Source organism: Chrysoperla carnea, chromosome 2, assembly GCF_905475395.1.
Source record: "Chrysoperla carnea chromosome 2, inChrCarn1.1, whole genome shotgun sequence".
Classification (NCBI taxonomy): domain Eukaryota; kingdom Metazoa; phylum Arthropoda; class Insecta; order Neuroptera; family Chrysopidae; genus Chrysoperla; species Chrysoperla carnea.
The window spans coordinates 66,423,014-66,439,599 of record NC_058338.1 but is presented as its reverse complement, the minus strand read 5'-3'; the positions used below and the strand labels follow the sequence as shown (position 1 = coordinate 66,439,599).

General features: G+C 29.1%; 2 protein-coding genes across 2 annotated transcripts; both read right to left on the bottom strand.

Annotated features, from left to right (window-relative positions):
- Positions 1-457: 457 nt before the first annotated feature.
- LOC123292855 (UPF0488 protein CG14286) lies at positions 458-2,386 on the bottom strand. Its single transcript, XM_044873568.1, has 3 exons — positions 2,077-2,386; positions 1,881-2,015; positions 458-711 (listed from the first exon to the last, which is right to left on the bottom strand). Exons 1-3 carry the CDS (start codon positions 2,270-2,272, stop codon positions 458-460), a joined length of 585 nt encoding a protein of 194 aa, XP_044729503.1. The 5' UTR covers positions 2,273-2,386.
- A 541-nt stretch (positions 2,387-2,927) lies between these two features.
- Positions 2,928-14,639, bottom strand: LOC123292854 (the record flags this gene model as incomplete). Its single annotated transcript, XM_044873567.1, has 15 exons — positions 14,490-14,639; positions 14,277-14,411; positions 13,304-13,460; positions 12,633-12,854; positions 12,402-12,571; positions 11,742-12,084; positions 10,386-10,630; positions 6,238-6,417; positions 6,033-6,167; positions 5,643-5,799; positions 5,076-5,297; positions 4,845-5,014; positions 4,012-4,359; positions 3,596-3,728; positions 2,928-3,289 (listed from the first exon to the last, which is right to left on the bottom strand). Coding segments are annotated over exons 1-15 (3,129 nt in total), but the record flags the coding sequence as incomplete, so codon positions are not given.
- Between the last annotated feature and the right edge of the window lie 1,947 nt (positions 14,640-16,586).

Sequence of the window (16,586 nt, the reverse complement as noted above, 5' to 3'; positions counted from 1 at the left end):
GTATGATAATCCAAAGTCTAATCCTCGGCCATTGCGTATTTTATACTACGCATCCAGGCTGTCTTTTTTTTTAATCAATTGAAAACAATTTCAATTGTTTTCAATCACTTAGCCAGCCTGATGCGCAGTACAAAGTACGCAATGACCGATGACCAGACTCGGTATAGGAGGTTTCACGTCCTTATATGTATATGTTCTTGAGCCAAATCTAAGGAAACCAAAAAATTTTTCTATAGAAATATCAACTTTTTTCAAAACAACGGACTCATGTTTCTTAGAGGAAAATGTTTATTTCAATGTACCCTACCTTTCGATTAGTGATCGTTTTCCATATACAACCTGTACTATGCTGTGATTTGGAAAGGACGGGATTTTTGGTTATAAATAATGAAACAAACAAAAAAGATTATTAATAATTTTTTTATTTTTGTAAAAAACAATTGAAATTAATATCACTTTAATCCTCACCAAAATTAAATCTAAAACTATTATCAGAATGAAATGTTATTGTATTATTCTTTTTTATATTCAAATTATTCATATTAGTATTTAGAGTTTGTTCATCTGCATTTGTAGCTGTATCTGTATCTAATGTCTTTTCAAAATTAAACTTGAATTGGTTGCCCGATTGATTTGTAAGAAACACTGATTTTTTAACAAACATTGAATTTTTATTCGGTGGCATAGTTTTAAGTGAATTTTGTTGGTTAACTGAAATAAAATAAAATAATATACCATCTATTTTTATTTACAACTTAAGTATTCAGCTAATACTTGAATAGGGAATATTCATGTATAGTCTATGTCATTAAAAACGCTAGAATTAAAACATTCTAAGTGTTACTATTATAACATAACATATGATGAGTACGCTTAGAATGTTTTAACTGTTATGATTTTTATGGAATCAAGTATATTTTCTTTATATTTTAAATTCATTGTTTACACCGTTATAACAAAGTAAAAAATATAAATACTGCTTAAAAATGCTGTATTTAAGTGTAAAAAAATATTTAAAATACATTATAATTTTGAGATATTTAAACGCAGTTTTTTGGCGCTCTCTGTTGATGACGTATACGTACGTGATCTGTCATTTTTTGACAGTTCAATGTATAATTTACACTTTAAAAAAATGAATTTACAACACAGAATTTACACTCATTATTATTAAGTTTTCTAATAAAAAGCCGTAGAATAATATAATTTAATGAAATACCATATAAAATGTAAGTAATTAATATCATATAGTATGTCAACAAATTTGACAAGTCCGTACTATGATGTCGCGTTCGTATAAAAATTTGAATTTCCGTTTTAGAAATTTTTAAATACCCTCACTGAATTTGTACTTTTATTAATTTTAAGTAATTAAAAAGATATTAATTACTAAAATAATGGTTTAGTTGAAATGGCCAGTCATTAAAGTTACGTAAGAAAAGTATTTGAACCAAATTTAAATTTCATGAATATTCCCTATTGTTACTGGGACTGCTTTTCAATTTTTTTTTAGGTTTGTTACTTCTCATCACAAAGTTAAGAAGAAAAAGAAAATTGATATCTTCAAGAATAATGTTGGCGATTAACCATTTTAAAATTAGAAGAAAAAAAACAAAAACACTTGTACTGAATTGACCCCAAAGCGCGCGACGAGCAACAAGCGAAATATGATGGGTAAAAGATGAACCCTATGAAATCATAGATGTCCCAATCATCTATTATGATTCCATCCATTATACTGTCAGTTTAGAGAAATTTTTGCAAATTGGTCCCCACCTTTTTTATTCCCATGGACCTTTTAATCATAAATCCAGCCCTGATACTAAACTATTTTTCAGTTAAATTGGTTTTATTATCGACCTTTTGTTTAATTATGTTACCTTTATTGTATTTTTTCTCTTCGTCACTCATCTTTTTTCTGTAATCGCCAAATGTTGTACGCATTAATTGCCTTTTTTGAACAATTGATGAATTTTTACTGGTAAGAATTTTTAAATTTTTTGTTGCATCTTCCACTATTATAGAAACAAATGAATAATTAAGATTAAATAATTTAATTATTTTATTTAATCTTACATTGTTTTTGATTTAATTTATTTGAGGCTATGGCATTTTGTAATTGTTGTATACACCAATATAGCTCAACTTCAAATTGCCGTTGAGATTCTTCATCTAAAGCTGCTGGTGTTGATGTTGATGCGGTTCCTGCTACAGGTTTAGGTATATTTTTTAATTTTCCTTTATCTTGATGCAATCTTGGTTTTGGTGGCATATTTCTTCTACTTCTAGCTTCCCGTAAGTTTAAAAATAATCAAACAATATTAAGTTTTACAAAAACAAGGTTATAAATAATACCGCGTGTCACACATCTCCTGTCAAAGTAGATATTAACCATAGAAGCAAATAAATATAGACCGCTAATACCATGACGTAGATACAAGATATAAGTTAAATTTTTCGCCTTTTAATTGTTCAGCAGAAATTTGAGCAAATTGATGAAATAATAAACAACTTGTGTTTTTAACATTGTCAACGTAAATTTTAAAAGATTTTTCTCAATGGAAATAATCGTTAATCAAATTTAAGTTAACTTCTGATGACACAGGCTTAATACCATGGACGTAACAAGGAGAGGAGGACAGGTCAGTACTTACCAGTACATGTGTTTATGCCAAAATATTGTTTATTTATGCAATTTTTAAATTAATTTCTGATTTGTTTCCCTCTCCTCCCCTGGGGAAAAACCTAAGTAGATAGGCTTGGGCTTTTTATTACATTTAATTAATAGATTTTTTTTAAAATAGCTCGTGAATACTAAGAATCTTCTGTACAAAGACGTACATTATTATTAATTGATATTATATATACAATATACATTATTATCGTACAATATTATTAGATTTTAATATTTCCATTTCTTTAATTATTTGAGGTATATTTTCTTCTTTATCTTTCATGTCTTGATAATATTCTTGAAAATATGTTTCATAGAATTCATCCCAAAACTTCATTCTTGACAAATCTGGCTCATCTTTTTCGTGTACCAACACTTTTCCAATAAACAAGTGATTGAGTTTTCCAGGTTCTACTGGCAACCACTTTGTTTTCAGGAATGGATCAGGTTTAATTGAATTTGGATTTCCAGTTTTAGCAAAATTTGTCCACATTTTAATCAAACGATATTGTGTGATATCTTCTGGACTTCCAGTTCTGAATGATCGTGAGTATTGTGTTTTAAATAAATATGTTAATTCATCGCCATGACAAACACCTGGTATTTCAGTTAGGCCTATAGAATCATGAATAACGATAATATTAGTTTTTAATTAAACAATTAAGTAAAAGGGTCCTTTTTTTGGGCCACATGATACCAATTTTTAGGTTTTTAGACCAAAGCTTTATATTTTAAATTTTAGCCTAAATTTGTACATCAGCTAAAGTTTTATGTAATCATACATCCAAAATGGTTTCATTCCAGTTTCATTTGCGTTAATTGATACTGATATTCGACGTTATTGATGTATTTTGTAAAAAAAGATATTGTATGAGTATTTTGTGGTTTAATATTAAAAAAAGAACTATTTCTTAAACTTACCGAACATTTTTTTATATAAATTGTATGGTGATTCAAATCCAAATCGATAAAGATATATTGGATTTGATGACACATTTTGATGTAATTTTATAGTCCTTTTTATTCGAAGATTAAATTTTATGTCATTTTGATACTGAAAATGAATTACTTTGATTGAAATTAAAATAAATATTGTTTATTTTAATTAGTTTTGAAGAACCGCGAATTTCAACAACGGTGGAATTTGTTAAATTATGTTTTTCATCGTTCTCGATATTCGATCTAATAATATTTAGTTTGGGAAAATTCATTATATTATCTTTATATCTTTTAAATCAATTAAGTTATACAAATGTAATAATTATAAACTTAAAAACAATTATTCTGTATTAAATTAAATTCAATATGTTTTTGAAATTGTGTCAATAATACCATACCTTTAAATATTTGTCAAAATTTCTACGAGATGGAGTTTCTTTTCCATAATAAAACTCAACAATTTTTTTACCTAACTCGATACTCTTTGAGCTTCCTCGCGGTATGTTTAGTTCATATGGTACCAATACTTCTGGATTATTATTTAATAAAAGTTCAGTTTCTATTGCGCCATCTGGATACCTTTTGGATGCATATACCATGCCATCCACAGTATTTGAACCAATAATCATTGATACAGTATTTGCACGATTTTGCAGGTAATATAATGCAGGATCTTGATCAATGATTGTTGCATTGGTGCGTGTTGTCTCAATGATGGGACCACCGGTTCCTTCGTATTTAATCTCCTAAATTAACAAGCATTATGTTTGTTCTTATGTACACTGTAACCACTGTAAGGTATGACTTTGCAGTTTAAAACCGTGGCGAATTTACCAGAAAGGTGAAGTCTATTGCAAAAAATTTTTGGGGGCGATAAATTTGGTGAAACAATTTTTTTTTTGGTCTAACAGAGAACGATGAATATTTAAGATTTTCAAGATTAGTAGAAAAATAGTATATTACATATCTAGGTAGTTAAAGTATAGAATAACGTACCGGTGATCTATGACGTCATTAATTTTACTAGAATACTGTGGCAGTATACTGCCATAGTCCATAACGAAACGAATTTCTCATCAGTAAGAGTAGTGAACGTTTTTACCTAGGTTCTAAGAAATAATGAACTTGAAACTAAAGAATGCCTAATAACTTCTATCCTAACCCAACTTTATTACAGCCAGAACGAAAAAAGGACCCTAATTGAAAAGAAAAGATCTATTAGATAACTTACAATGCATTTTTTAAGTTGAATAAATGCTAAAACTATCTGTTCAGTTGTTAACGTTTTTAAATACTCAAACGCTTCTTTTTCACTGTTAGTTTCTAGACCAGCAAAGGATACCAGTTTTGGAAGAGCATACATAAACCTAATATTTGCATCGAATCCAACGAAACTTGCACCTACAATACACCAATAAATATGAATAACTAGGAAAATCAATAATTTATTTCGATTTCTTACCACTTTGTATAATGGCTTTGTGGAAAAGTCCTTTAGCTGCGGGAGATACTACTAGAAAATGAGCTAGTGTAGCGCCCGCACTTTGACCCCAAATCGTTACGTTATCCGTATCACCATTGAAACATTCAATATTATTTTGAACCCATTTTAAAGCCGTTATCATATCTTTGAGTCCTACATTACCTGGTACATCGAGCGAACTATCTTCAACAGTTAACCATCCTACACACATTAAATGTGAATTAATTAAACACCAAAATGTGTTCAGACTTTGATTGCTTGTTAAAAAGTTTCTTGCAAGAAAGAATATGAATAGAAAAAGCTAGTTTAATATTATTTGATTAACATCTAAATACATCTACCCGTATGGAGCTTGTTTAATGAGACTTTAGGTTTTTTATTATGATAGATTTTATTCTTTCATTTTCATTGATTTTTTTCCGAGATCAACGAAGTGATTTGATTTTATTAATTATCGTTTATTTGCTTTTAACAGTGGCGGTAAACAGAAAATCTAGAATGATACTATAAATACGATTGAGCGTGTATGATCATAAGATGTCTTACCAAATATGCCTAGTCTATAATTGAAAGTTACAAGTATGACATCTTCGCTCATTAAATAATCGGGTCCATATAAGTCGGCATTTCCAGATCCACTATAAAAGCCTCCACCATGAATCCAGAACATTACAGGTTTCTTTTTTGTGCTTGTATCAGGTAGCTGCAGCAATACGAACAAATAAATTTTAGTTTTTCTTTTTTTTTTTTTTTGACAAGGGAAGGTTTTATTTGTAAATTGGAAACATTTGTATATTTATATATAAATATAAATTTATATTTATTTATAAATATATAAAAAGGAAATGAAAAACTATTACGAGAGTACAATACAAATTTTCATCATACAAAGAAAAATACATCAAAATATTTCTTGCCGTTAACATAAAAACCTACCTTTGGTGTATAAACATTTAAGTATAAGCAATCTTCATCTCCAATTACCACATTTGTGTCAGTAAAAGAAGGGCTACGTTTTCCCTCTTGTGTAGCATCATGAATTCCATTCCATGGTTCTGATGGTTCTGTCTCCTATATGGGATATAAATCCAGATTAAATAAAAGCAATAAAGGCTCTCTAACTGCTAAAACCAACAAGTACCTTAAACCTTAATTTTCCAACAGGTGGTTTTGCATATGGTATTCCTTGAAAACTGTAGTATGGGGAACCGTTTTGTGTGACTGTTTTCTTACCCCGTAATTTACCTAGTGGAGTGTCAATTATAACTTCAGCACTCGCATTGCGATCCATTTTTAATAAAGTACAAATATAACTCAAAAACTTTTAAACCTATAAGAGTCGTTCCCCTTTTAAACAACTTATCGAAAGACAGTATAAATAAATATTAATTACAATATTAAATTAGTTTTAAATGGTAGCTCGTGGAGAAAACAGATCTGTAATAAGTAAAATTTAAAAACGTGGGAACCAATATTAATTCAGAGTGCGTATTCGAAAAAAATTTGCCAATCTTTTATTATTAAATACATATCAGAAGATATTTATTTCCACTCCTTTGAAAAATGCACCCGTTTGGAACATGATATCTTACAATTTAAGGCACATGTATTAAGTAGTATATTTTTCTGTCCATGTGACATTTCGGACCATTGAGGCTTCAAATATAAAAAAAAGATATACTTACCACTTCAAGATTGCGATAGAAAATTATCTATCTAAGTTTCGAGGTACTAAAAAATCTGGTACTGAATAGTAGCAGTTTAAAAAATAGCGCCCTCGTAATAAGAATCTTTCAATGCTGAACTTTTATTTAGTTCTTTAGTTTCAATTCATCTTAAAAGCACTTTTCTAAATCACCAAAATACATCGTTACTAACATACTTGCTCTATTTTGAACTTCTTAACTGTTCAAATTGCTTATAAAAACGAAATTTACTGTAAAAATTATTGTAAAATTATCGCCTCTTTTGAAGTTCAATCGCAAGTCCGTCTATAGTTACTAGATATACTGTCACTCTCAATTTATGTCCCGAAAAGATAACAAAGATGTAATATCTTCGGCAGATACAACTGATTTCTTTGACTATTGAGAGTTCCAAGGTTTACTGTTAATTTGTATACTCGAATATATTAAATATATATCAAGATATAATAATTTTAATCACAAGTTTGTAACGCTTCGAAATATTGATGATAGGTAAGAACAAAATATTGGTACAGATTTTCATAAAATCACCTAATTAGTCCAGTGAGTTTGAGTTCGTAAATGAGCAACATACGTCAATTTAGTCTTCAGTCCTCAGGACCCATGTTGTAAACCGTTAGAGATAGAGCAAAGTTTAAATGAAAAAAATTTTCATTATAAAAAAATAAACAACTTTTGTTTGAAACGATTTTTCGTAAATACCACTGTTTATACGTGAGGGTGCAAATTAGGACAATACTTTGGTGTACATTTTCTCCAAAACTATAAAAGATAGGGAGTTGAAAATTTGCAGGTAGCTTCAACTAGTGGTAATGTAAAAGATCCCCAAAAAACGAAAAAAATTCAAATAAATGTCTGTCGAACGGCCGCCATAATTGTGTTGGTTTTTTAAACTTTTCTAATTTATAAAAAAAATAATAATGCAAGCCCTAACATTCAACACTTTTTATATTTTAGGATAATTCAACAATTAACTAAGTTAATTGTTTGTTTTCATTTTACATTTCTGCAGAAATTAATTGAATTAGAGTGTCATATATTTGAATAACTGTACAAATGTCAATATCAACGAACCGTAATTTATTTTGCATAATTATACTATTACACATTTAATTTTATGTTTGTTTCAAAGCGTCTGTAGGCACTTGCCTTCTTTGTATTATGATAATACGCCTCCTATTTTGCATAAATGCAATTAAAAATTTTTGCCAATTCACGCCTATTATATTCTTTAAAAATAATTTATTGTCTGACATTATGTATAATAATGCCTGTATTAGGTATATCTAATAATTGCAGTATACTTTACTATGTCCGTAAAATCTTAAGCTAATCTTATCAAGCAAATAAAAATATATTTGTATTTTGGCATTATTTATACATAAAAAAAAAAACGATATCGAATATTTTCAAAATAAGTAAATAAATTTCATATGCAAAATCATTTACATTTATACCGCTTACAAATATACGCTCATATTTCGAGAACGAAAAATCATATGGCTATGAAACCCAAAATCAATTAGACGGAAAAAAATAGGTCTCTAACGATTATAATAGTTTTGATAAAAGAATCGTGAATCGTGCTAGGCGTCCGGAAAAAAATTTAGCTTTTTTCTTTTTACAATGGTCTTAAATTTTTGATTGCCATGACAACACATCAAGTCTAAAAGAATAATTTGTAGTGACGCATCTTTAAGTTAAGCTTTTTCCCTTAAAATAATCCCTGTTAAAGTACAAAAAGACCAAGGATAATAAACATGCCTGCAAATATGATGTATTTTTAAGAAAACAAGAGTGCCGCGTGAAACTCTATTGAATTTTTTTAAGTATTTCATTTTTGTTTTCTTGAAGGTTTCTTATATTTTATTTTTTGATAATCTATATTATTTTAATTGCGAGCTGGTTGGGTGTTGAATTTTTTAGCTCTTGCATTTAAAATGAGATGCTATTATAGAAAACGATGTTATCGTAAACTATAAATAAAAGTTCAAGTTAGAATTATAGATGCATATATTTCGACATGCGCGCATGTATTACGCAGTCGATTTCTGCAATTTCTGCTACTACTAAGTAATAATTATTCGGTACTAAAAAGCAAATAATAAAGATAAATGTATAATTCTTTATTCTAGTCAAAAATAAAAAATTTTTGTGGAGACTTTTCATCTGAAGTTATTGTTAGATTCAATAACATGGTTTGTAATCGAATAATAATTAATAATAAAATTAAATTTAACAAAAACAAGGTTATGTCTACCAAACAGCATGCTACAAGTCTGCTGCCAAACTGTTATTTAAATCACAGACCTATATATAAATAGACTACTAATATAAAAGCACAAAGATACTCTTTAGCTTGATTTGATCTATCCTAACTAACTCTAGCATGTAGAGCTCTCTAATTATATTTACGCACAGTCTAGCTAGAAAGCGTTGAATAAAAAAGTAGTTTCAATGTATCTTGCAGTCAATAAAAATGCAACACCTTATATACATCAAATATATTTGCTGGCACTAAGCATATTATTATTATGTGTGTTTTTATACCATGTATATGAAATATACGATGGTATACTAAGTTTAGTCCCAAGTTTGTAACGCTTAAAAATATTGATACTATGAACAAAATTTTGGTATAGGTGTTCATAAAATCACTTAATTAGTCCATTTCCGGTTATCTGTCGTCTGTCTATCTGTCGTCTGACGTATGTACGTCTGTCATCATGATTACTCAAAAACGAAAAGAGATATCAAGCTGAAATTTTTATAGCGTGCTGAAGACGTAAAAAGTGAGGTCAAGTTCGTAAATGAGCAACATAGGACAATTGGATCATGGGTCCGTATGACCCATCTTGTAAACCGCTAGAGTTAGAACAGAAGATTAAATGTAAAAAATGTTCCGTATAAAAAAAATTAACAACTTTTGATTGAAACATTTTTTCGTAAACATCACTGTTTACCCGTGAGAGCATATTATGCGCAAATTGTAGTATTATATGGCTATATCAGTTATATATGTGTGACATGTATGTGTGTATAATGTGACAGAGTAATCAACATTGTCTATACATGGTATTTCAACAATTAACTCAGTCAATTGTTTGTTTTCACTTGTTCACTATCAAATATATCAGATATATAAGGCAGTGATGTTTTATTCATCGTAAGAAGGTAGTGATACATTTTTATTGGCTGCAAGATACTGTTAGTAGATCTAGCAATATTAATCTAGCTCTTTTCAGAAAACTGAATAGAAAAACTAATCTACATGATTTGCCAGGAAAGTGTTCGTAAATGCTACCAGTATATTTGGAATGAGTTACAAAATAAATACTACTATGAATAAAAATTTAAAAAAAGAAGTTTAATCTTAGACATTTAGTTCACAATTTTTAATTATTTACATAATTTTTTCAGATCTTACATTATTATTAGATTTTAATATTTCCATTTCTTTAATTATTTTAGGTTTATTTTCTTCTTTATCTTTGATGTCTTGATAATTTTCTTGGAAATATTTTTCATAGAATTCATCCCAAAACTTCATTCTTGGCAAATCTGGCTCATCTCTTTTGTGTACCAACACTTTTCCAATAAACAAGTGATTGAGTTTTCCAGGTTCTACTGGCAACCATTTTGTTCTCAATAGTGGATCAGGTTCAACTGAATTTGGATTTCCAGTTTTAGCAAAATTTGTCCACATTTTAATCAAACGATATTGTGTGAAATCTTCTGGACTGCCATACTTGAAAGTTTGTGAGTATTTTGTTCTAAATAAATATGTTAATTCATCGCCATGACAAACACCAGGTAAATCAGTCATGCCTAGAATCATGATACATAAACTATACACAAATTTAATAGACGCATATATGTATTTTGAATTTAACAGGTGAATTAAATATAGAATTAAAAAAAAAAAATTAAAGCTTAGCGTGTTGTGTATCGCTTACAAAACAAATATGTGACTTGAAGACTATATAAACTTACTTACCAAAAAAAGTATTTCTTAAACTTACCAAAAAATTTTTTATATAAATTATATGGTGATTCAAATCCAAACCGATAAAGATATATTGGATTTGATGACACATTTTGATGTAATTTTATAATCCTTTTTATTCGTAGATTAAATTTTATGTCAGTTTGATACTGAAAATGAATTAAATTTGATTGAATGTTGCATTGAAAATTAGTTTAAACAAGTGAAAACAAACAATTGACTGAGTAAATTGTTGAAATAACATGCATAGACAGAGTTGATTACTCTATCACATTACACATACATACATGTCACACATACATAACTGATATTCCCATAATTATATGGGAATATACCATGTATTAACATACTATACAATTTACGCCTAATTTGCGTCCTCACGGCTAAACAGTGATGTTTACGAAATAATGTTTCAAACAAAAGTTGGTAATTTTTTTATAAGAAATATTTTTTACATTTAAACTTTTGTTCTATCTCTAACGGTTTAAAAATTTCAGCTTGATATCTTTTTTCGTTTTTGAGTTATCGTGTTGACAGACAGACGGACAGACAACCGAAAATGGACTAATTAAGTGATTTTATAAACACCTATACCAAAATTTTGTTCATAGCATCAATATTTTTAAGCGTTACAAACTTGGGACTAAACTTAGTATACCTTGCATATTACATATATGCATGGTATAAAAATAACTCTCAATAATGTCAAATTCATTAAAAAATCCATGATTTGTATTATACGAATCATTAGCAGAGTTTTTAAACAAACTATTTTTTTAGAATTTAGTGGGTTTTGACTTAATTGTGATATGCCAGGTATTAGAAATGAAGGATACTTTTAAAATGTTTTCTAATCGTCTGAAAGTAATTCCACTGGGATAAATAGGATCCGATAACGAAAACCACTGGTTTAATTATTTATATCTTACGTACATACCTTTGAATATTTGTCTAAATTTCTACGAGATGGAGTTTCTTTTCCATAGTAAAAATCAACAATTTTTTTACCCAACTCTATGCTTTTGGAACTTCCTCGAGGTATATTTAGTTCATATGGTACAAGTACCTCTGGATTCAAAATGTCAGTTTGTATTGCACCATCAGGATTTCTTTTGGATGCATATACCATGCCATCCAATGTATTTGAACCAATAATCATTGGTACAGTATTTGCACGATTTTGCAGGTAATATAATTCAGGATCTTGATCAATGATTGTTGATTCTGATGGTATCGTTTCAATGATAGGACCACTAACACCTTCGTATTTAGTATCCTAAATTAACAATTTTTAAATAATTGCAACTCATTATCAGAGTTGTAGGTTGATCTGACTTTAATATCTAAAACTTAACTTCTTCGAGTTTTTTAAGGATGTTACAAAATATCTTACGATCATCTTGCTATGCAGAAAATTTCATTACTTTAACATTGATAATAATAAAAAAAGTAAAACATAATTGATACCTCAGCACAATATGGTCCTAAAGAAAGCAATTTATACTACATTGCGCATGATCACTAACGGATTAGATTCAAAAATTTTCTAATTATGTAACTCTAAAGAATTATATCATATGTATTGTAACTTACACTATACTTTTGAATTTGAATAAATGCTAAAACTATCTGCTCAGTTGTTAACGTTTTTAAATACTCATACGCTTCTTTTTCACTGTTTGTTTCTAGACCAGCAAAGGATACCAGTTTTGGAACAGCATACATAAATCTAATATTTGGATCGAATCCAATGAAACTTGTGCCTACAATACACCAATAAATATGAATAACTAAGTAAATCAATAATTTATTTCGAAAACTTACCGCTTTGAATAATGGCTTTATGGAAGAGTCCTTTAGCTGCGGGAGATACTACTAGAAAATGAGCTGATATAGCGCCGGCACTTTGTCCCCAGATAGTTACGTTATCTGGGTCACCATTGAAGCATTCAATATTGTTTTGAACCCATTTTAAAGCCGTTATCATATCTTTCAGCCCCAAATTACCTGGTACACCGAGCGAGTTATCTTCGATAATTAACCACCCTACGTATAATAGAAGTACATGAATTAATCACTACAATTGTTTTGATTTAAATTTATATAGCAAATAGATATGGCCATACAGGAACCTTCTTTTTCGGGCTTATAACAAAGCATGTAGATTTATTGCGCGAAAAACATCTAATCGAAAAGATGGATATGATCAAACGTCATGAATACAGTCTAACCCACGCATCAACCCTATGGCCAAAGACGTTTTGCGATTTTATTAATTATTCCAACAGTTTCATTTTGAAAATGATTAATTTTAGTCTAGTGAATTTCACGCGACCTAATCTTTTTTTTACAATTATGTCCATAGATCTAAACGCTTTTTTTAAGCTTGTACAGTACATTCTTTCTTCAGCGAAGCGTGGAATAATGATTATTCAGTATCGTTTTCTCCTATCAAAAAGAGTGTTCCTTTATGGTTAGCTAATAAGACGCCTTACCAAACACGCCCAATCTGTAATTGATGGTAACAAGTATAACATCTTCACTCATTAAATAATCGGGTCCATATAAATCAGCATTTCCAGAGCCACGATAAAAGCCTCCGCTATGAATCCAAAACATGACAGGTTTCTTTTTTATGCTTGGATCAGGTAGCTGCAGAAATATGAAATTTTAATTTTTTATACATTTTTATTTTCACAAAGATAATTTGAAATTTTTTTTAATATTTTAATTATGAAAACGCAGGACAATAATTCAATAAATTCACTTATCCCAGTACTTTCAAGTTACTCTAAGATCCACTGAAATATTCTGGCCTAAGTAGCACTCAAATAAAGCAAGTGAAAACAAACAATTGATTGAGTCAATTGTTGAAAAACCCTGTATAGAAAGTTTTGAATGTCAGTATTAGATCTATTAAATCAATTATTTATGATTTTCGAAAGTATTTGATGCTTGGGAAAAAATTTTTTAAACAAAAGTTTATTTTTTTACGAGGAAAATTTGTTTACATTTAAACTTTTGTTCTCTTTCTAACGGTTTACAAGATTGGTCCTACGGACCCAAGACCCAGTTGACCTGTGTGGCTCATTTACGAACTCAAGCTTAATTTTTATGCCCGCTATATATAAATTTCAAAGCACGCTCTAAATTTCAGCTTGATATATCACTCTTTTCGTTTTTGAGTTATCGTGTTCACAGTCGGACAGACAAACGGAAATGGACTAATTAGGTGATTTTATGAACACCTATTCCAAAATTTTGTTCGTATCATCAATATTTTTAAGCGTTACAAATTTAGAATTAAAATTCGTATAGGTGTCTTTATAAATATTTCATATATACAGATTATAAAAATTTCATTGAAATAGATTCATCAGTTTGAGACATTGAGAAACACTGTGTCATAGAAATTCATACGCTTTAAACTAAAAATCCGTCTTATCTGCATTCATATTTAAAACTAACCTTTGGTGTATAGACATTTAAATATAAGCAATCCTCGCTCCCAATGACTACATGTTCGTCGGTAAACGAAGGACTTCGATTTCCCTCTTGTGTAGCATCATGTATTCCACTCCATGGTTCTACTGGTTCTGTATCCTATATGTGAGATAAATCCAAATTAAAAAATAAAAAAAACTATAGAAGGCTCATTATTCATTATATTTAAAAAATTACCTTAAACCTTAAGTTTCCAACAGGTGGTTTTGCGTATGGTATTCCTTGAAAACTGTAATATGGGAAATTTTTATATGTGACTGTTTTCCTACCCCGTAATTTACCTAGTGGAGTGTCAATTATAACTTCAGCTCTCACATCGAGACTCATTTTTATTAGAGTACAATTTTAACTCAACAATTGTATCCAAAACTTTCAAATCTTTAAAAATTATCTACAACTTTTAAATCGTATCGACTATCGATTACTAGTCGTCGTAAACTTGATTACCTGTCTATTCAAATTCTATTTCGAACCAAAGTTTATATTTACAAAAACAAATAGAAATCATAAATTAGATCGTGAACCTAAAGTTTTGCAGGTCTGTACTAAGAAAAATTCAAAAATATGTATGTCTCCTAACGTTGGCACATAAAAGCATTTTTTCTGATAGTTTTGGTGGAACTTACACTTGAAGTTTCAAGATTTCAAGTTTTCTACCGTGAAGAAGAACCGTTTTCATTGGCAAAGAAAAGATAGTCTCGTCATTATTTTTAACCCCCGAACTTAAAAAGGGGTGTTATAAGTTTGATCTCTATGTGTGTGTGTCTGTGGCATCGTAGCGCCTAAATAGATGAACCGATTTTGATTTTTTTTTTTCAGTTGAAAGGTAATTTAATGGAGAATGTTCTTAGCTTTGTTTCAAGTGTGAGTTTAGGTTTCCTTACCCAAAAAATTGGCGATGATCGTCAAAACCAGTTCAGTTTGGAAAAGGCTTTAAGGAAAAAGGTAATTTAATGGACAGTCTTTTTATATATGTATCAAGTGCGAGCATTGGGTTCCGTACCCGAAAAACTTGTCGTGAGCTTTTTAAACTTTTTAAATTTCACTTGTTTAAAACTCTTATTTATCAAACTATTGCCATTTTATAATTAAATTCGTAATGTGGATGAAAGAAAAGCAATTGGGCGAAGACTAGGAACTATTCCGTGAATACCTACATAAAATCAATATATGATTTCTGTTAACGTTAATCGATTTAATTAACCCCCGAACTAAAAAAGGGTTGTTATAAGTTTGACCGCTATGTGTGTCTGTCTGTGACATCGTAGCGCCTAAACGAATGAATCGATTTAGATTTTTTTTGATATTTGATTATTCTTTTTGTGGTTTTCGACATTTCGAAGCAAATGTTGTACATTATAAAATAAATTTTTATTTTTATAATATTAAATTTAAAACCTTTTTAAATATTATTTATAAATTAAAATACCAACCATAAAATAATACCGTTTTGCAGAAATTTCTCTTATTTATGATAATAATTGCTCATAAAACATTATTTTTATTAATTCAAAAAAATAGTAAACTTTAGTGGACAGACACTGGACTAGGGAAATGAATGTTTTAATAAAACTCCTTAAGACACCCCTGTTCTAATTTTATAACAATAGGTAAATAACTATTTTATTTTACAACCAAAAAAATGCAAATAAATAAGTTCATTGTATTCAACTAGGAATTGAATCCGTATTTTGTTTATATTTTGAAAATTTTTCAAACGTACATTGACTTATAAATTTTGATCAATTCAAATGAACTATTATTAGAAATCATTATTCAATGTCTGCACAGTCACTTCTATTATTAACTTCTCAGAGGAAAATTCTTGTAATAATACATATGTATTCGAAATTATAATCGAAATTTTCAAACGAAACAGATCTCTACCATTCATAACCAGGACCTCGAAAATGTATTAAAACCACTTTTAGATTAATGTCTAATGAAAGCGTGATACCGATCTCGGATTTGTACCAAACGTTGTGTAAAATATCAAAATGTATTGAATAGATTGACAAAAGCGGCGCATAGAAAATGGAGCGTTTGGTGGAGGAAAAAAAAATTTATATTTAAATAGTAAACTTAAGAATGATGAATATTATGAATCACAAAGGTGAAAAATTTGTGCATGATTTTAATTTTACGCCAAATATGCAGCCCCCAAAAATGGGGGGCTAAACGAAGAAATAATTTACGCTTTCACTATTGAGCGAAATTTTAAAAATAATAAATATATGCAAACTATAAAATAATCAGAATAGTGATTTATTTTCT